At 38.0% G+C, this 22,197-nt stretch overlaps 1 protein-coding gene across 1 annotated transcript in view; it reads right to left on the reverse strand.

Annotated features, from left to right (window-relative positions):
* Positions 1–5,573, reverse strand: part of kcnd1 (potassium voltage-gated channel, Shal-related subfamily, member 1) — an 82,685-nt gene extending 77,112 nt beyond the window's left edge. The window contains exon 1 of the mRNA XM_059333842.1: positions 5,314–5,573. Coding sequence (XP_059189825.1) covers positions 5,314–5,469 — 156 coding nt within the window. The 5' untranslated portion in view covers positions 5,470–5,573. The remainder of the gene's footprint in view (positions 1–5,313) is intronic.
* Between the last annotated feature and the right edge of the window lie 16,624 nt (positions 5,574–22,197).

Below are 22,197 nucleotides of genomic sequence, written 5' to 3' on the forward strand. Positions count from 1 at the left end.
ATCTTTATTTATATTGCACTTTTTAGAGCAGAGCCACTGAATGCACTAGAAACTGAGTTCTCCTTTACAATAATTCACAACATGTTTGCAATTGGTAAGGCAAACTCATTAAAATATGCTATAATTAAGTTAAGTGTATATGATAGAACACATTTGGCCGTTTTTATGGCCAAAACTTTTCTGCAGGAGGACATGCCCCCAGACCCCCAGAACTGGCTGCTTTATGTCTTTGCGGAAAGTCCAGAAGATCGAGACCCAACATCGACTTTCACCTCCTTTTCACTTTGCTTACATCTTTCTTCCATCTCCTTCTTTTAGCTCTTTCCTTCCTTCTTTGCTTTCCCAGTTTACCTTCTATATCCTCCCAAACCTCCTCTCTCCTACTTTTCTGTCCTGCAGTAATTCTTCCACTGCAGGATCTTCTCTTGATTTTAACATTAACTTGAGTCATATATGGTTTTCTTGACTCTCCACACCATTAGAAACAACAGCTCCATTTGCAGGAGTTTCAGTGCTGAGTTGTTGAGCATTGGAGCGTCACTAACTCATGGTAACAGTGAAGTACGGCCTGTTTTATGCTTACATGTTATTTTTTGGCATTACTGTATTGTTGTTTGTATTTATATCACCAGAACTTCGAGCTGCTGCATTTAGTTTCTAAGAATGAGGACAAAGTCAGCGGCCTGACAGGAACTTTCTTCTCTTTCTGCCGCCACAGCAGAAAATACTTTGGTGCTGTTTGATTCCTGAAATCTATTTTTTGCAGTGGAGCCATTTTGTTATTATTTCAGCCTAAATGCACATCGATGGGCTGATTAGACGCTCAGTATTTACAACTTTCAGCCCTGGAAGCAGGAGCAGAGTCGGAGTGCATTAGGAACAACATGAATCTCTGAGAAGTAAAAGTGCTTTTAATTTTCCTCTTGGACAAAGTTATGTGACAGGTATTGACTTTATAATAACTTTTAATTATTTCTGCTTCATTAAAAAAGGCAAATGTACAAGACTGTGTCCCAAGCAACTGGAGGAGTCAACTGCAAGTCCCGGAGAGACTTGCTGTAACAAATGTCCAATTGGAGAGCTCCAGGTTCTGTTGCCAGGCCTCTAAACGAGCTGAAATCAGAGGTTGTTGCATAAATTCAGAAATAAATTTGCTGGAAATATTGTACTTGTTTCCAAACCTTGAGGAAATGCTTTTGGTGCCTAAACCAACACATTAACGATGTGTTTAAAACATAGTTTGTGATGTTAAAAACAGCTCCAGTCACATGTCACACAGGATTTTCCATTAATTACCTCGTCCCGCCAGACCCTTGTGTGCTGCGCTAACAGGACATTTCAAGCTGCTGAAAGTATTTTTTACACAATTCATAATTTTAAGTTATTTTGGGTTGTGTTGGCATTGCTCAGCAGAGTGTCTGTCACCCATCAGTCAGTCAAAACCCCACTTCTCTGCTTGAAACAATTTCAAACGTGCCTACCTGAATGTATCCTGTCACACGATCGCTCCATGTGTGCGCACGCCAAACTAAATACTTTTAACCAGCACAGGCTGGTCAGAGGTGCAAACACGCTGCTGCATTTGTGGTTTTTTTTGTTAAAGATATTTTGGGGCCATTTTTGATAGAGACAGAGTAAAGGGGAGGATGTGGGATAGGGCTACGAGTCAGATTCGAACCCGGGCCGCCTGCTTACGAGGACAATACGTCTATGGTATGTGCTCTACCAGGTGTGCCACTGGGAATGCTCCTTTAAAGTTGTTTTAATCACACTAAACTGGGAATTACTGTTTTAAATAACTTCCTGTTGCTAAACGCATGGAGCTTTCAAAATAAGAGCACAGTGTCGACCACAAAATTTACATGAAGACTGTCAAAATAAGATGCCTTAAATCAAATATACAAGAACCCTTATTCTCCTTTAAGATAATTCTTAAACTATGCAATCATTAAGATCAGTGTATTCATTTAATTCATTTTTCATTTTATTAATTCTTCTTTTCGAACCGAAAAGAAAAAAACAACATAAACTACAGCAGCGTAGGCTAGATGCATATACATATTCATACACATACTCACATAGGCACCATTAAACAGATGTACATAAACATATAAACATTTACACACATACAGTATATAAAGCCCTATACATATACATGCATCTGCCCCGTTTAAGTAATGAAATAAGAACCAGTTAACTTAATATTCAATATGCATTTCCTTATATCATTTTATATATATATATATATGATGGTATAGTGGCATTAGAATGTGTGAGAGGCACCAAATTTGGAGAAAAAAATTCTCCGGCTATAAACCAGCTATTTTTCCACACTGGCTGGCGTCTCCATGTCCTAGTGGAAAGCATGTTGACGGCAATTAAAAATGACACAGTAGGATAATAAAGATTCTATAATGCGGTATCTTCGACTGTGAAAAATGTTATGTGAGGTGTTTGCTCTCATTTAGCTCTTAAAGTGCACAAGATTGATACATTTTACTCCCAGGAGGGCATGCCCCCGGACCCCCCTAGATGATTTGGGGTTTTTTTCATAGAAAATCATACGAACCCTTTCATGAGAATACGTTGGGTCCATTAAGCTCAGGATCGCTTTTGTGATTGTTGTGTAAATTTCAGTTGTTTTCTCACATAAATCATACATTATTACAGACAATCCGATGGCAGTATTTGTGTAATATGATCAGATTTTTCAGGTGGCCCATGACTGGTTGATAAAAATAAGAAAGTTTCCCTAAAAACAACCCCATAGGTCGCTTCTAGTTAGCAGCATGAAGGATGCCAAGCTGGAAGTGACGTTACGGAGAGTAAAAGCAAAGGCAGAAACTACATGGAGGGTAAACAACGACATGGTTCTCGAAGGGAGAGACAGGAACTCAGGACTTTGACCCAGGAGCTTGCTGTTTGTGTTGCATGTGAGACCAAAAGTCAACAGAAGTTATGTAAACTAACTTCTGTGCATAGCTACATGACATCTATGTCATGCTTTACGTCACCAACATAACCTCCTCACTTTTGGAAATGATGGTCCTTTGTTTAACTTTCAGCCATGTTCTTTTTTGCCTGACTTTAACCAAGTAGTTTTGTTGCCCAAACCAACAAAAAACAAATCTGCTGGTGTTTAACATTAATGATGTCTTAAAACCGACGACAGTTGTCTCGGTTGACAACTGTAAGGGATCTTATCTAGAAAAAATTATTTTGGTCGTATTTAACGATAGGAACCAAATTCTTAGAAAATACCTTCATATGGTCAAATTTCTGCCCATTTGGGCAGCTATAAAATGGATTATTATGAGCCTGGGTGGGTTGACAAAATGTTGGCCTGGTTTGTATTTATCAAACATGTACATCTTAGCATAAATACATAATGCATTCATGCGAGACTACTGTAAGGACAATTAATGACTACGAGAGTGATGCAGCGTTAAATAAAGCACAGAGGTAAATAAAAAGTGTTTGACTGTTTAAATGACTGCTTACACTTGAAGATACACTTACACTTACAGATGTTGAAATATTGGAAAGTTACAGTATCTACATCCCCTCATCATAAAACCTGATGATGAAACTGAGGCTGAAATTTCAATTGTCTCTCAATCCAACTAAAATGAAAGGAACTACATTGTTTAATTAATTCATCATGAATGTGGAATGATTATAATACCATGAACAGAGCCTTTGGTTCTGCAGTACAGATAGAGCATGGAGCTGCTGTTGGAGCTCGTCCACTAATAAAACATGAAAGAGGTGCTTCTGACATCAAAGAGGGGCAGTGGGGGGTTAATGTAAATTTAAAAGAAATTATGTCCTTGTTCTCAAGATAAAGAAACATGCCTACAACCTTGTGTAAGACTTTAAATGCAGCTGGAGGAAGCTGCTCATTATAAACGAAACTGCTGTTGCAGACTGAATTCATATATAACCCATGTGATCATAAATCAGAATGTGCAGGGCCAACTCTAAGATGGGGGTATAAAGAGCGACAAAGTCCATATTAAGCAGAAGGTTGGGTGATTTGGCGTTAAAAGCAAAATACTCAGTCCGTTGCCTAGAGTAGTGCCCTTGAGCAAGGTACCTACCTACTGCTCCTAAGCCTGGTGTGTAAAAAGGATGGGTTAAGTGCAGGGTTGAATTTCCCCACTGTGGGACTAATAAGGGAACCGAAATCTTAAAAATGAGGGGAGACCAGTCCTGAGAAAGTCAGGTGATGTGGTAAAAAGAGTGACAAAGTCCAAATTGACCCTCTGGAGTCCATGAAAGCGCCGGAGCATGACTTCTTAATGACGTCAAAAAAAGACACAAAAATGACCAAAAAAGACAGAAAATGACTAGAAAAACACACAAAAAGACAGAAAATGACTAGAAACAAGACACAAATTGACCAAAAAAGACACAGAAGACAAAAAATGAAAAAAGAGACAAAATGACCAAAAAATAGACACAATGACAAAAAAAGACACAAAATGACAAAAAAGACACAAAATGACACAAAAATGACACAAAATGACCAAAAAAGACACAAAATGACAAATGACACAAAATGACAAAAAAAGACACAAAATGACCAAAAAAGACACAACAGACACTAAATAACCAAAAAATACATGAAAAGGATTAAAAAAATGGGCAAAATAGTCCAAGACTCCATAGAGTTAAGGAAGAAGTCAGAGAAGTGGTATAAAGACCGACCGACAAAGTCCGAAATGAGGAGGATGTCAGGTAATGTGCTATAAGGAGCAACAAAGTCCATATTAAGAAGGAAATCAGGTAATTTAATATAAATATCTGCAAAGTCCGTATTGAGAAAGATGTCAGGTGTTCTATAAGAAGTGACAAAGTCTGGGGCGTTCCTGGTGGCACACCTGGTAGAGCGCATACCACGGAGGCCCAGTCCTCGTGAGCGGGCAGCCCGGGTTCGAGTCCGGCTCGGAGCCCTTTCCCGCATGTCTTCCCCTCTGTCTCCCCCTTTCACTCTAACATCTCTACTGTCAATAAAGCTATAAAATGCCCAAAAAAAATCTTAAAAAAAAAAAAAGGAAGTGACAAAATCTGTATTAAGGAGGGAGCAAGGTGACATGGTATAAAGAGCAATAAAGTCAGTACTGAGGAGGAAATCAGGTAATGTAGTTTAAAGAGTGACAAAGTCCGTATTAGGGAGTAAGTCCGGGTGGGTGGATGTTTATGTTTTGATTCTGGGTTACAGGAAAAAGCAAATCCTGACCAGACTAAATTTTCATCTTACTCTTTCCACAACCATATTTTGGAGCATGCTCAGTAGACAGCAGCACCCACCTGAAACCTGACCCCACTGACGTTGACGTACAGGATCTCATCTGATCTGGACGAGTTGTCCACGGGAGGTTTGGGCATCGTCTTCTTGGCCAACGGCAGCCATCCCACCGCCGCAGCCCGTGCAAAAGGCAGCCACGTCGCCACGCCAGCCGCCATCTTGCATCAGCACGTCCCACCTGTAGAGAGTTGAGTTGTGTCCTTGGGGTGGGGCCTGGGGACGGTGGAGTGAATATACCTGAGGTAAGTGAACTAAATCCTCACTTCTCTTCCTGCCCCGGTTTCCTTGAGTGGTCGGGGCAGCGAGAGAGGACGTGGGCAGACATGTTTGGGAGGGGGGGGGAGGAGGGGCAGAGGGAGGGGTCAGATGGCAGTTAGGTGTCAAGCCATGAAAAAAATGCTGTAAAGGAGCGAGAAAGCCGAGGCATTTGACAGGTGTGTGGCCCGTCTTTTTTTTTTGGTGTGTTTCTGACGTCCTTCCAGGGGGCGGGGAGGGGCGGAGCCTTCCTGTTGCTCTTCAAAATAAAAACACAGCTGGCCTGCTCCTCAGGGTAAACTGGCACTTTTAAAACTCTCAGCTGAGATATTTCCTTTTTTGGATGTTTTTTTCTGATTGCAGATGACAAACTTTCTGCCTGTTCCTCTAAATAACAAGATGTTCCACTTCACCGTACAGACTCTCCGGGTACAAAAACATCATTTTGTGAACTCTCAGCAGTCTGAGAAGAGCACAACATGTGTAAAATAATAATAAAGTTATTCTCTGATGTTGCCGTCTCAGGTTTATTGCTGCTGGGATCAAAATAGAAGATAAAAAGATATAAATCCAGGCAGGAAAGCGTTAAAACATTTGTGTCTGGCCTCCACCTCGCTGCATCCTCTCTCACTCTCTCTCTCTCTCTCTGTATCTAGCTCTCTCGCCCGCCCTCTCTCCCTCTGAAGACAGATTTGTTGCAGCGCCGCAGCCTTTCAAATTCTTATTAAATTGTGATGATGGTTCCTGAAGTTGCAAGATAGACAGAATCGGCCGTGCAGCCTCCCTCCCTCTAAGTGGAGATTATGGATGTGCAGCCTCTCTCTTCCTCTCTTTCTCTTTCTCCTTTTGCTTTTGCTTGCTGTTTTATCCTCTCTAATTCTCCGTTATCTGCCTCTGTGTTTTACTCTCTCTCTCTGTCGGAGGGGCATTAGTGGTAGTCGGAATGGAGAGACGGCCGCTTTGTGTTGGAGAGCGAGGAGGAGGCGTCAGGCGGTCCTTACTCCATGTCCATGTATGGCCGTCCTGTCAGGAGACACACAAACAGAAAGAAAGAGAGACAGAGAGTGAGAGACAAACCAGGAGGAGAGATGAAGCTGAAGAGAAAGAATTACTACAGAGGAGAAAAGGAGGAGAGAGAGGAAGTGTGGGAGGATGAAACAGAAGGTGAATTTGAGAAGGAAAGAAGAGAGGAAACAGCTGAGAGGAGGAGAAAGAGTTGAACAGAAGGAAGGAGGATGGAGGAGGACAAAATAAGGGATGAAATGAAGAATTAATTGATTTTTGTGTAAAGAAAGTAAAGATATTTATTAAATAGAAAGGAGAAGAAGAGTGGGAAAGAAAAGGTGGAGAAGGGAAAGTAAGAGATGCTTGAGGAAAGAAGTGAGGAGAGAAGGGAAGGAGAAATCAATGATGGAGAGACAGAGAAAGGAGGAATGAAGGGAGGAAACAAGGGGACAGGCAGGTGGAGTAAAGAAGGCATGAAAAGGAGAAAAAGAGGAAAGGGAAGGAATGATGGGGATGTGGAGGGTAGAGAAGAAAGGGGAAAAGAAGGAGAAAGGAGGTGTGGTAGAAAAAATGGTAAATAAGTGAATGAAACAAGGAAGGATGGGAGAGCAGAGGGGAGATGTTAGGACAAGAAGGGGACCAATGGTAATGAAAAGGAAGAGAAAGAGAGAAAAGAAAGAGGTGCGTGATAGAAATAAATTACGTAAGTAATTACGGAATAGGAAATGGAGATGACTGGAGGTAGGAAGAGAAGTGGAGAAATAAAAAATAGTTGCTGAAGGAACTAAGTAAGAAATTAAGAATGACAGAGAAAAAGATAAAAGGTGAAAAAGGAGGAAAGAAGAAAAGGACAGAAGTGGAAAGAAGAGTAAGAAGTTCCTTATAGAATTAAAACGTGATCTTTAAATATCAGTGTTTTTCTTTACTTTTCTTCTTGTTACTATATCTTATGTTCAGACTCAAAATAGCAACATGTTCATCCATCTCTAAATACTGACTTCCTGTCACACTTCCTCTTTGTGTCTCATTGGTTTCTATTTAAAACCAGGCGGCAACCTCCGGGTCTGAGCTGGGAGGCAAACCAGGAAGTGCCTTTTCTACCGAAAATTCCAGCAGGGGGCGCTGGCGGTGGAGGCAGAAGCCTTTTGGTCCATTAACTACAATACAAAATGAGGAAACTTCCCACTTAATTTATTACCTCAGAATTTTTTTAGGACAACATGACAGTCTAGTCTGTCTCAAGACATTTTGATGTCAATAGTTCTAATAATGGCCCCATATAGAGGAAAATAGAAGATAAAGAATCGTATGATTTGGGGCGTGGCTACCTTTGATTGACAGGTCACTAACAAGGCGAGCCGTCATCAGAACAGAGGAAAAGCAATACGTATCCACGGCAATGTGTCAATAAAGTTTTTTTGTTTTTTTTAAAAGGACGTTAACCGGTTTGGTCTCATAACTTTGACCCTTTAACACTGTATTTTCACTTGATGACATTTTTTTCACGTTTTGTTCAGTAAAAATGTCTTGCGCATGGCACAAAGGTGTGCCATTTTTTCAAGATACCAATATTTACGTAGGACGTGTTGCGGCATTGCACTTTTTCCAATCAGATGCCTTTTAGGGGAGCTCCACCCCATTGTGTGATAGGCCTACACCTGGTCAGTAACACAATTCACTCTAAGTCTATTTAGCCTACCTATCTTTAGGAGTTTTAAAGTGCGCTACAAGGTTCGATTTTCCAATAATATTCTAATAGATTCCAGCTAATATCAATGTTCAATGTGTATGTGCTGGATGGTGTGGTACCTTATGAAAAGTAAGTGTTTTATGGAGTTGCAGACGTTGTTGTGGTCTGCATGTAATGTGCAAATTCTGTTATTCACGATTAGCATGCTAAGCGGAGATTTTAGCTTTATTTACCTTTTATGTTGCATTACTATGTAATTCAGGGATGACATTCATGTCGCTTAGTGTAATTCCCATAATCATTTAATATGGGATACTTACATGCAATATAGTATATCAGCAAATTGGGTTCATGTTAATGTACTTTTAGTGCAGCATACTGCTTAATGTGCTTTCTCATGATTAGCATGCTAACTGGAGATTTAAGCCCTTTCTTCCACATCAGTTTGATCCATTGAAAACGGTAAAAACAAAACTTTATTAACTGACAGCTAAGCATAATACGGACGGAAAGATACTTCCTACGGGCACTGCACTAGTCTTTCTAATACAGGAGCAAGATACACAGTCTTTGGAGCTGTTTTGTCTCTGTTTGTTGTCATTTTGTGACCTTTTGGTTGTCTTCTCATTGACATTGTGAGCCTCTTTGTGGTCTCTTTGTAGTCGTTTGATGTTTGACACATTTGTAGTTGAAGGCCAGGGGGGGCCCTGACATTTTGGGCCCCTGTGGTCATCAAAAACTGAACCTAAAGAGTGTCCTGGAATAGGAAACCAGTCTGAAAACTGATGAATGATTTGGAAAATTGATCAACAGGTCTGCAGGATAAAGTGTTCCTTCACACAGTAAAGAAATCTCTGAGTTTTTAAGAGAAATAAAGTGCTTTCAAGCCCATCTGACGCCGAAAAATACAAGGTCACAAAGCTGAAAACAAGGCTGTTTCATATCTCTCATACGCCTTCATGGACATATGCTATTACAACAGATCGGACAAGCTTTCAGAACATGTCCTGAATTATAAGAAACCTTTCAGAATGAAATCTGCACCTTACTTCATGCACAACATAAAAAGAAGCAGCCATTTGTTCTTATGAAATTGTGTTAATCTATTAACAACACATAAATTACATAAAAACATATAATATTCTGAAGCATCATGTGTTTTCTTGATCGATCCTCTGCTCCGTGTCTCTGACGTCCCCTGACAGACTCATGTTCATGTGTTTAGGATGAAGATATAAAGCTGGAGGTTATTAAAGATGTTTTTTATGATCAGACAAACGCAGTGTCTGAGGGAAAACACAGCCAGCCGCTTCTCTCTTTATTTCTCCCTCTGCGTTCTTCATTCAATAAAGCAGCCACAATAAAGTTTCCTATGAAGCTGCTCTTCGTCAGATCAAAAGTTATTGTTGCGGCTTTATTGCATAAAGTCCACAGTGGGAGCAATAAAACTTTTCCTTGCTTCGGTTTGGTTTGAATCACAGCGAGTCTGGAGCTTTAACCACTTCATCGCCGGAGAACGTCAGCAGCTCTTTTATGTTTATTCTAGATTCTACCGGAGACACGAAAAATTCCAAAGATGACAAATACATCAGGCTGAAATTTAGAAAAATGCATATAAAATGATTTTGCCATTGCCAATGGTGGACGAAGTATTCAGATACTTTACTGCAGTAAAAGGACAACTACTCCTATTATTATTATTGATGCATTTATGTAAGCAGCATTTTACTGTCGTCAAAGTGGGGCTCAATTTAACAACCTTATATCCTGTAATGAGGTTTAATTTATAAAACCGCAGAATCATTATAAATTGTTCATGTTTTTCATGTTAAATCTCAAACATGAAAAGTTACTAAAGCTGTCAGCTAAATTTTGTGGATTAAAAGTACAATATTTGCCTCTAAATGTAATGAAGTAGAAGTATAAAGTTACATTAAATGGAAATATTCAAATTAAGTACAAATACCTCAAAACTGTACTTAAATACAGTACCTGAGTAAATGCCATTAGAAGTTTTAACACATAGCAAAAAGCACTGACTCAGCAATTCAAATGATTAGCTTAATGTTAATGATAAATGGTTTTAGTTTCAACTTTTGCATAATATTATGCTTAATTGACAAGTCAAGTTAATTTATGTAGCACATTTCATACGACAGGCGTAGACTCAATGTGCTAGAAAAAATAAAAACAAGATAAACAAAAGAAAATAGTAAAATATCACATCAAAAAAATATATATATTAAATCATACAGTATAAGTTTAGATAACATATAATAGGGTATTACAAATACAAAACCTTTAAATCAACATATGATACAAATGTATTACAATAAAAGGGAAATTAAAAACCTAATTAAAAGCTAATGAAAACAGATACATTTTTGTCTGCTTTTAAAAGACGACACAGATGTAGCAGACTTTATTTCATGTGGTAGCAAGTTCCAGAGAGTCGGCCATAATGACTAAAAGCACCATGAGCTGATTTTGAATTGATTCTTGGTATGGTGAGGAGACCTTTACTTGATGATCTAAGGGATCTGTCTGGAGTGTATGCAGTTAGCATGTCAGCAGTGTCTAAGCCGTTTTAAAATTTAAAATTGATTAGAGGTATTTTAAAATCAATTCTTTGTTTTACTGGGAGCCAGTGAAGAGGTTAAAATAGGAGTGATGTGTTCAAACCGTTTGGTTTTTGTCAATATTCAAGGGGGAGGAGGTGGTCAAACAAAGCCAGGAATTTCCCCCAGGAAAACGGTGTTCATTTAAAAACAAAAGTAAACCATGTGATTGAAACCACTTAACCTCCTGCATCACATTTTTATTTAACTATGTCACTTGTAGTCACGTCTTCCTCGTAACTACTTCACTTTCTGCATTAACATCATTTATTTACCTTTTCATCTTATAAAATGCAAAACTGGGCAGTTTTTTTGCGAGAAGACTGGTTTTATAGCATAAATTAAATTAAACTGCAGCCTTTCGTTTCTTTTTTATGTTTATGCATAATATGCGTATTTCCATTAGGTACTTTTCCTTCTATGGGGCTGCTATGGATGTGCAGCCAAAAAATAAAGTCAAAGTACCCAGAGTACCTGCCTCGGGTAGGTACTTTCTGAGCTGCTACTGAGCGGCAATTTCCCACATGCGTGAATTATTTACAAACTGGTGCAGGACTGAACGCCAAGGGGTTAACATCTCCTCCTCTGCTGACTGCAGCTGTGAGAGACCGCTGTGGGAGGACTGGGCCACTTGTGAGTGCTTTGGGACGGTGCCTTCAAATTGTTAAGAAGAGTAGGAACGAGTCACCAATAACACCAGAAAAAGTCGCTAGATTTGCCAGTAGTTGCTTTTTTGAAAAAGAGTCTCGAGGGGTCTGAATCGTCGCTAAATACAGCAACAAAGTCCCTAAGTTGGCAATGCTGCTTGCCGCGTCGGTCTGTTGTCACATTAACTTTGTTGGTTAGCCGCTACAAAAGTACCTGTATGGGAACAGAGGCCGAGGGGAACTAACTAGTGGGCGGCGCCAAAACACTCAGCCGCTTTCCAAAAAGTACTCAATGGAAACACGCCTTATGACGTGTGTGCTATTTTAAGAAATGTTCCGCTCTGTACCAGTGAAACACCCATATGGATTGTTCAAGTGGTACTGACTGACAAACTTTTCTGTCATTTAGCACCGGAAGTGAAATAGTTGATATATGCTGATCATATTAAAATGTGACACTGAGACAGTAATTCAAATAACATCGTCAACTTTCACATTCAGATTTGTGCTTTATACGCTCCTTCCTTCGCTTTCACACTTACTGTACATAATGTCACTTCTGCCTTGGCCTTGTTTATAACTGACAACAACACACATTAATATAGCAGCTTATTCAGTGGGACGATGACAACCTGCTGGACCTACTAGAAGGTAGAGTAGATCCCTACTCGACCAAGCTTATGGGATGATGACCGTTGATAAACTCCCAGTTAATCATCTGATAAAACATCTGAATGAGAGCTGTGATGTTGAACAAAGTGGAGCATTTAGCAGCTAAAGAGACTTTAGACTCTAGAGATTTCCTCCAGAAGGTGGTGGAGACCAAAAACAGAACAACAAGAGAGAGAATATTGAATAGCATTCAGGTGACAAGCACATAGATATAAAGTAAAGATTTAGTTGATTTAGTCAATATTCCTCGACATTTACACTTCTAAGTAAGAAAGCTTTATAGAATTATTTTGCCTTTTGTTGTCTATTTTAATTGTTTGTTGTTATTATTTCTTTGCTGAAACCTACAGACAAAGTAAATACAGGTGAAAGTCCAGTTATAAACGACACAGATGACAGATTTGTGACTGTGTTTTAGTTGCTGTATATACATTCTCAGAATATTTTCCTGTGTATAATTCACATGTTGTCTCTTAAACTTTTCTATGGGCCAAAAAAATAAATAAAATAAAAGTAAAAGAGCTTGGATTATAGATGATGTAGTCTAAAAACAAGTGAAAGCCTGCAATTACTACTTATCACCACAGTTGGCACCAAAGAGAAATAATCCAATCATCAACATTTATGACTAAAATAAATACATTTAAACCAACTTCTTTTGGTAAATTATTTTGTGTTCGGATTAAAAACAGACCAAACAACCTTCAACCAAACCAGAAACAGTCACATAAAAATCCTGCGGACATAAAAGTTCAGTTCAGTACACCCACACACACCCACTCTCTCTCACACACACACACACACACACACACTCTCTCTCTCACACACACGCACACTGGAAATTTCACTGAGGCAGGGCAGGTACACAAGGTGTGTGTGTGTGTGTTTTGATGAATTATGAATGAACTTTAAGCCTGACTGGTTCAGCTGCCTCAGTTATCACTAAGCACATACAACCCAACCCAACACACACACACACACACACACACACACACAAACAAACACAAACAATCTATCTATCTATCTATCTATCTATCTATCTATCTATCTATCTATCTATCTATCTATCTATCTATCTATCTATCTATCAAACAAACACAGACTCCACCTGACCAGCATTAACACTACTAACACTAGTATGTTTTCCAACATACTCACTGTGCTGTTCTACCAGTCGGCCATGTTTCTTTTTATTTCTCTATATTTTTCTGACACCTACAAGCTGTCAATGACAACAAAACCAAACCTGTTTGAATTGCTGAACAAATGTGGGCAGCAGGTCTGGAATGAGATCAGTCAAGACTGTAAGAAAACAACAGAGCGGAGAGTTTCTAAAAATAGTGCACACGTCATTACACATAAGCGTAGGGTTAACTGTTGGGGAAAAAAAGTTTGAATTGAATTGAGGTTGAATTCATGCTACAATACCACTAGGGAAAAAAGGTTCCTGGTTAGCTGTTATAAAAGATGGTTTAAAAAGTAAATAAATGATGTAAATGCTGGAAGTGAAGTAAGACTACGGGAAGTGACATAGTTCCATAAAAACATAATTTGTGATTAGAATAACATGGTTTACTTTTGTTTTCACCAGGCGGCAACCTCCAGGTCTGAGCAGGGAGGCAAACCAGGAAGTGCCCTAAGCTGCATCCTACCAAAGATTCCAGCAGGGGGTACTAAGTTTGGCTGCAAAAACATTTCTGTCTATTCATTATAATGCAAAATGAGAAAACTTCTCACTTGATTTATTCCCTCAGATTTTTTTAGGACAACACTATAGCCTCAAGTTAGTAAAAGTCTTCTTCAAGACAATTTGATGTTAATAGTGTTGTAGAAAATCTTTAAAGAAAACACTTGACGAACAGATAGATTCGAATCACAGCCTTGTGCGGGATTTATTTAGCAGACATTAAAATCAGATGATACAACGCATCCAACGGTCAGAACAACACTGAGCGACAAGACCCAGTTTCTCTCTTTTTACTTTGCAGGTTGGTGTGTCATTGTTTCTGTGTTACTAAGGGTCAACGTCCTGTAATTTCCTGTTATGAAGAACACTTGATATAAGAGCACACTTGGGATTTCCCAAATCCGAGCTGTTCATATCTCAATCAAGCAGAAGTTTCCTGTAAAGAGACTGACTGTTGGTCAGATTTCTGTGTGATTATCAAAACATGTTTGATGCATATTTAAACTGCTATATGTCAGATATTTTAATACATCTTCAAATTAATTCTACGACAATAGTTCGAATAATAATAAAGAATCGTATGTTTTGGGGCGTGGCTACCTTTGATTGACAGGTCACTAACAAGGCGAGCCGTCATCAGGAGAGAAGCAGAACAATGCGTATCCACGGCAATGTGTCAATAAAGTTATATATAACGTTATATAGATAGAAAAAAGGACGTTTAGCGGTTTGGTCTCATAACTTTGACCCTTTCACTGTATTTTCACTTAATGGCAGTTTATTTGAACGTTTTGTTCAGTAAAAATGTCTTGTTCAGCGTTTGGTTGGACTAACAGACACTCCAAGGAGTCGCTGCTTAGTTTTCTGAGGTAAGAAAGATACATTTTGTTTTTGTTTTTTGCTAGCCAAAACTAACATCCCAGTTAATGCTCCAATTAATGCTAACATGAATTAGCAGCAGCTTCTCTCAGTCAGGTTGAGGTGTAGAGAGGCTGTAGTCAGTGATCAGATCCCTCTCCTCCTCCACAGTCCAGATATGGTCTGCTCCCCGTATCGGAAACAAGATGGCGACGAGTGTAACGCTGAACTCGATTCTTCCAACGGGCCACAAACCAATGGGTGACGTCACGGTCACTATGTCCATTATTTATATACTGTCTATGGTTTTCACATGGGATCCACCTCCCCTCCCTCTACCCTAACTGCAACTTTTGTGCTTTGTACCAACCACTAGAGGGGGCCACTAACTCCAAATGTAAGCAAGTGAAACGTTATGTTTTTTAATATATGTCTTTTAGAACAGAACACACTGAATGTAATGAATAAAAAGGTCTGACAAAAGAGAAAAAAATCTAAAATAAAATATGTTTATCGTTAATATTACTGTTGAATATTAAGACAGAAATGACAAGGGATGTTTATGACAGAAGAAAGGCTGATTATTAATTCATTAAAATAAGGAAAGTTAGAGGTTAATGCTATATGGGGGTCGTTGGTATGGCAGAGTCTGGGAGCCCCTGGTCTCCAAAGTTCAGCTAAATTTTGGCAAAAGAAAAAACTGACGTGACCATTTTCCCCTCTGACCTCCAGATATCTGAATGAAAATGGGTTTCATGAATTTCTATGAGTCTCCACTTTACAATCCAATCCAATCCAATCCAATCCACTTTATTTATATAGCACAATTTTAGCAAACACAAGGTTTCCAAAGTGCTGCACAAAACAATAAATAGATAACACAATACAAAGAGATGTAGAAAACAACAGAACAGTAAAATGCAATAAGATAAAATAAATTAAAAATAGGTTAAAAATAAATGAAATAAAATGTAAAATGTACTGCCCGCACAAACACATTCATTCATTCATTACAAGCTTCGATCTTAAGATCAAAGAAAACTGTGGGATTAACTAATTACATTTAAGCCCTAACAATTACATGTTTTGAGTTAAGATGTTGTCGGTTTCCTAGCCTGGCTAACACCAGACTAATCACAAATGAGATTAGTCTGGACACCAGCCATTCATTTCCCCGTAGAGGAGGCGTGGTTTACGATCCTCCAGAGCCGTTTATTGGGCACTATGAATGTCTATCAAAAGTGTCTTTATGTAGCTCTTAGCCAATCGTATCAGTTATACCAGATGATGTATGTAGAGCAGCAGAAATTTATGTTTACATAGCCAGACTAGCCCATCTCTACTTTGAGACTAAAATGCTCAATTCTGCTTCTGCAACTTTTTTCTGAAGCATGTTCTGGCTCTGGCTGCTCTGTAGTTTCAGCTCACAGTCTACCGGCAGTGTTGGTGTGTGTGTGTGTGTGTGTGTGTCTGTGAGATAGTGTTGCTTGCTGCTTTGCTTCTCCAGTTCTCGCTTTCTGCAAGATTCTTTACTTTTACGCCTCATTCCCCCTCATGTCATTCAGCCACACTGATTTTATGGTCAATAGACGAGCTGCTGGGGGTCTCTGGAGGCTCCGCTGTCCCCCGGCTCGTAGCCAGATCACCGGCGTTACAGCAGCGAGCGGTCGCGGGGCTAGTTGGTAGATTAGGCTTTGGCCAAATCCTGTCGGAAGCAAGGCTAAAACATCCTTTTTGGTGGTGAAACAGGAGTGTAAAGTCAAACGTTGTTCTTCTTTTAAAATAAACTTTCACTCTAAACTATTTAAAACGCCGTCAGCTAGATCGAAAGAGAGCTTCACGTCTGCTGCAGCCATGTTGGATCCATAAGAAAACTACAAAACTACAAGCTTCTGTCTGTCGAGTAGTACAAGTCACCGTCTTGCCATCCCTCCCCGTTCTGTGATTGGATCCCTAAAACAGGGCTAAGAAACGGCCGTTGTGGCCAGACTGCATGCAGGTTCGAAATGAAATTGAGCGCGCAAGGCAGTATGGGTATACCCAGGCTATCGGTTTCCAGGAATTTCTACAGAAGAACAAAACGTATGCATATGAACGACAGAATTTGTAGTTTTGCCAATGATTTTCGAAACAACATATACAAAGTCCTATAAGACTCTTTCTTGACTTTGACTCTTGTTCAGGTCTGTCTTCTATCTGTCTGCCGGGTTTTCCATCTGTGTGTCCTCTCTGTGGGGTTCCCTGCTGACTGCATGTGTTTCTGAGCTTCACATTATACATTTACAGCATTCACATGATGCCTTTTACCCACAGCCACAGCTCTGGGATCAGCGTTTCCCTCGAACCGAGCTTCAGCCCTGGAAGCTTCCGGTAATGGGACTTCTGCTGGTTTTATGGTTATTACTGAGTGAGAGCTGAACCTGAGTCAGTGGATTTCCTGTCTCTCCTCCTCCTTTTCAGGAACCAGGAGGAAAGAGAAGAACAGCTTGGTGCTTTTTGAAATGTTGTCGCAGCATTTTGGGAGTTTTTACAGTTTCAGAGCCTCAGGGATCCAAAACACTGATCATCATCTGGAGTTTAAAGGTTTAAGGGTTGCGCATTAACAAGTCTACAAACAACTGGACCTGTTTTATTGAGCTGTGTACCAAGGTTATAATAGTTTGGGATTTTTCATTAGTTTTAGTTTTAATCTCGTTGTGATTTTTTGTTTTCAAATTCAGTTAGATATAAGGAGTTTTTAGAGTGAGTTTGCTAGTTTTAATTAGTTTTTATTTTTTGGTAAATGCTTAGTTTTAGTTTAGTTTTTATTAGTTTTAGTGTTAGTTTTTTTTGTAATGGGGTATTTTTTGGGTGCCAGATTCAAAAAAGTCATAATAAATGTTGCCTTTATTTCCTTTGTCTGATCCATCTCAGCCCCAATAAGTTTATTAAGTCATAAAACCAGATAGATGAAATAGATTTCATATCAACCAAAAAGGTTTACGTATGAAAAAAGTGGACAAATACGAAAACTAAGGACATTTTCACTATAATCTTAGTTGGTTAACCATATAAAACAGTTTCGGTTAGTTATCATTTTTTTTTAAAATCTCTTTTTTATTTTTATTTCAGTTAACGAAAGTGTTTTTTTAATTCTATTTTTTGGTTTTTGGTATTTCGTTTTCGTTAACTATAATAACCTTGCTGTGTACTAACATAACCAAAGATTTCCAGCATCCTTTTTTAGATTGTTTGGTATTCCAACACACACAGCTGTGTTTTACCATGAACAGCTGTGTTAGCTTAGCACAAAGACTGTATGCAGGTGGAAACTGCTAGCGTAGTTTTATCAAAAGAGAAAACAAACACCTTCCAACAACAGTCTGACCTCCATGAAAGGAGGTCTGCCAGTGGCCACGTTGTATTTGTGTTTATGAAATTTGAGTAAGATCTGCACAGCTGAAGCTAAAATGTTATTAAAGTTGTTTAACTATAATATTGAATATTTCTCTCAATCTGCCTCTGAAATTCCATGGAGCTGCTTCTCTGCTCCTCTCTGGAGATAAACCTCTAGTGCCAATGAGCTTTTATAAGACAATGAAGCATTCAAAAGCAGACAACGTGTTGACATGGAAGACAAAAGCTTTGGCTTTCTGCTGCAAACACAATGATTGCTCCAGCTGTTGTGGTTTCATTTCAGATCAATTTGAACAGGAAAGTGCAAAAAGAGTGGCTATTACCAAGCATTGTAACTGTGTTTTAAGTGGCTTGTATCAGGATCTAAATGAATGCAGATAACGTGATGACACAAAAGCAGTGGAGCAGTGTAACTACCGTATTTCCTCATTTTAAAGCCGGGCTCTTATTAACCCTTTATCAGGCAAAGAACTATATTTGGTAACTTCAGGTAATATTTTGAGAAAAAAGTTGCAAATTTACTAGATTAAAGTGGCAAATCTGTGTGAAAAAATTTGCAGATTTACAAGAAAAAAGTGGGGAAAAGCAACTTTTTTCTCCCAGATTCACCACTTTAAATCTCAAAAATCTACGCATTTTTTTCTCGTAGGTTTTCGTATCTTTTTTTTTTTTACACGTTTGTAATATCCTCCAATATTCTCTAGGGTTGAAATTTGGAATTTGCAAGTATTTCAATGAGTGCCCTATTGAGGTTAATGACCGGCCTCTTTTAGTAACCGGGTGTAAAAAATATTTTTAGTAAATAAAAGCCGGCCTCTTTTATAAGCCGGGTGTCTTACTGGTGTTATGTCAAAGTCTGTTCCCCGTCGATATGTGTCCCCCTTACCTTAATCTGCACCAAGCTGACCCCTGACCCCAACCAGTCCTCCTTTAAGTTGTTAACATGATTCTGTTTTTATAAATTAAACTTCAAAACAGGATATTAAGTAGTTAAAATGAGCCCTACCTTTACAAAATTAAAACACTGCTTACATAAACGCATCAATAATAATAGTAACAGTAATGTATTTTATATTAACGAGTACTTTCACTTTTAATGCTTTAAGTACATTTTGATTCTGATACTGTTGTTTTTTTACTTCAGTAAGTTTTGAATGCAGGACTTTTACTTGTATTGGAGTATTTTGACAATGTAGTATTAGTACTTTTACAGCAGTAAAGTACCTGAATACTTCTTCCACCACTGCACCAGAGACAGCAGTCTCAGCTTTCTGCTGCAATAAGAATGAATCCTCTCACTGTTTGGGTTTTTATTTTATTTTAACAATTTAAACAGGAGCATGCAAAAAAAAAAGAGCTCTCGTGGTCCGTTTTCACATCATAAAAGGTTTATTCTGCAGATATACAGTCATGGAAAAAATATTAGACCACCCTTTTCCATGTTTTTTTTTTTTTATAATAACCAAAATCATTATCAAGAAAACCATGGAAAATATCTATATATCAGCTTAAGTTAAACTCTTATGACCTATTTTTGTTGTTATCATTATATTTGTCCAAACAAATGTACCTTTAGTTGTACCAGGCATTAAAATGAGCAAGAAATTAAAGAAAACAAGTTTGGTCTAATCATTTTTATCATTCATCCCATGACTGTATATTCAGTATAAATGTTTTAGATGCCTGAAAGAAGTTACATTTGATTTTAATGTAAACTAATTTTTATGTAATTAATATTTCCCAGTCGTCCACCTGAGGACGGCGTATTGAGTACAGAATGCCTCTGACAGAATTAAATGATATTGAATCTGTTCATAATCACAAACAGATGAATCTGAATCATCATCAGATCCCATTAGAGCAGAACTGCTGCCATGTCTGTTTGAAGCTTTTAAGCTGAACAGATGAAACACTGACTGATGGTGAATGAATAAGACATGAACTCAGATTACTGGGCCGACTGGACGCAAAACACTCAGCAACATATGCTGCGGAGGAACTCACGTGTCATCAGTTTGGGCAAAAAAAAACAGAGTTTTTCTTTGTATTTAAACACACAATATGTTAATTTCTAATCAAAGCAATTACAGAAGACGCAGTGGGATTATGGGAGTTGTAGTGTCATTGCAGTCAGATTCCTTGAGTGTTCACGGTTCAGGAGCTCAATTATCCCCATGTCTCTGATAACTTAAAGAGAATATTTCAATGTTTGACCCAGGTCCTTTATTTTCATTTAAAACAACACAACCCTAAAAGTGTCAGAGGCAAAACATATCAGAGATTTCAAAAAGTAATGATACGTTGGGTTGTTATGAGAATGAAGTCTTTATCAAAAAATCTTATTCAACCCTTTGATGCACAACATGGGTTTTAAAGTGACCCGACTGAGTTTTTATGTTCTATATCTCTACAATATATTCATTTCATCATTCAGTATTCCAGGTTTTCCTCAATTAACTTGTTTTTTGATTATTTTCCATCCTAATTTTTGGTTTTCATTTCTTAATTTTTGAATAAAATCCCTTTTTGTATCACTACCCTTCTAATGCACAACATGGGTCAAAAATGACCCATATTCATTGTCAATGTTTGTTTCTATGGTACATTCTTGTGTTTCTATGATACATCTTTGAAATATTTGTATTTTGTCATTTATTGTTCCAAGTATTCAGTAAATACCTTGCTTTTGTTTAGCACAAATCAAAATTCTTTTTTTTTTTTTTTACATAATGATCTGTTGTAATTAAAAACAAGGTATTCAAAGAATACTTGGACTATTAAATCATAAAAAAAAAAAAATTGATGGAGCAAAGAAACACTCAGCAAGAGTGAAATAACATGGGGAATTAATTTTTGACCCATGTTGTGTATTAGAAGGGGTGTCTATATGTTGTGCATCAAAGGGTTAATGTAATTGACTTTAAACTACCCATGGACCCGCTTTACATCTTCTGGATGATGACAATCAAATTTGTATGCAGGTCTGACCGCAGCCAAGACAATGGTTGTACAAGGTTCTGCTTTCAGAAGATATTCTCTGTCTATTGTATTGATACATACATATACCTGTGAAAACCAATAAAAAATGAGTACAAAAATAATTAAAATCTGATTGAATCTGATTATAAATATAATTTATAAATTGTTATATTTTTCTGAGTTTGACTTCATTCAAACTTTTTATCTTAGCCTTTAATATTGTTTTTTTTACTCAACAAATTACGAAGTTATTCTGATCATATTTTGGGGCTGAAACTAATGACTATTGTCCTTTTTGATTATCAACTAAAACTTAAACTTGATGAATCATTAAATCTGAAAAGTTTCAGAAAATTGTAAAAAAATAAAAATCAGTAAATAAATTTTAAAAAAGGAGTATTCAGTGTCCCTGTGTACAGAAGCCGAGAACGGCCATGTATTTTTTTTAATTTTTATGCACCATTATCTCGTGAATAATTAACAAATGAATTATTTTTTTATCTCGATATAACAACAATGGTTTCTTGCGATAACGAATTAAATAAACTTTAGCCGTCACGTTGATTCGATTGCGCTGTGTGTGTCTCTGTGGCTTATTTTGTCCACATAGTCAACATCAGCTCCTGTCACAAATCGACAGAGACATGTTGACACGCAAACACACACACACACGTCTGACTTGACCACTAATGTTACAATATAGCCAATATGTGAAATTAAACTTCACTACACTGCATCCCAGCTCTGTGCATAATTTTACACATATGTTTTACAGATATTTGTTGTTAACTTATAAGGTAAAACATTTTGTTTATGCTGCATTTTGCTTCCCTTTATATCATTCGTCAGGCACTTCCCTTTAAACAGCTTAATTTAGCCTCAAAACCACTAACCATGTTTATTAAACTTGTTATCACGAGAAAACGATCTTTGTTATATCGAGATAATGAAATAATAAGTTGTTATCAAGAGATAACAGTGCGTAAAAATAAATATAAAAATATGGCCGTTCTTGGCCTCCGTACCTAACTCCTGTTTGGATAAATTATGTTTTTTTTAAAGATAATTTTTGTCTAAAA

The sequence above is a fragment of the Centropristis striata genome, chromosome 5 (assembly GCF_030273125.1).
Source record: "Centropristis striata isolate RG_2023a ecotype Rhode Island chromosome 5, C.striata_1.0, whole genome shotgun sequence".
In the NCBI taxonomy this organism is placed as follows: domain Eukaryota; kingdom Metazoa; phylum Chordata; class Actinopteri; order Perciformes; family Serranidae; genus Centropristis; species Centropristis striata.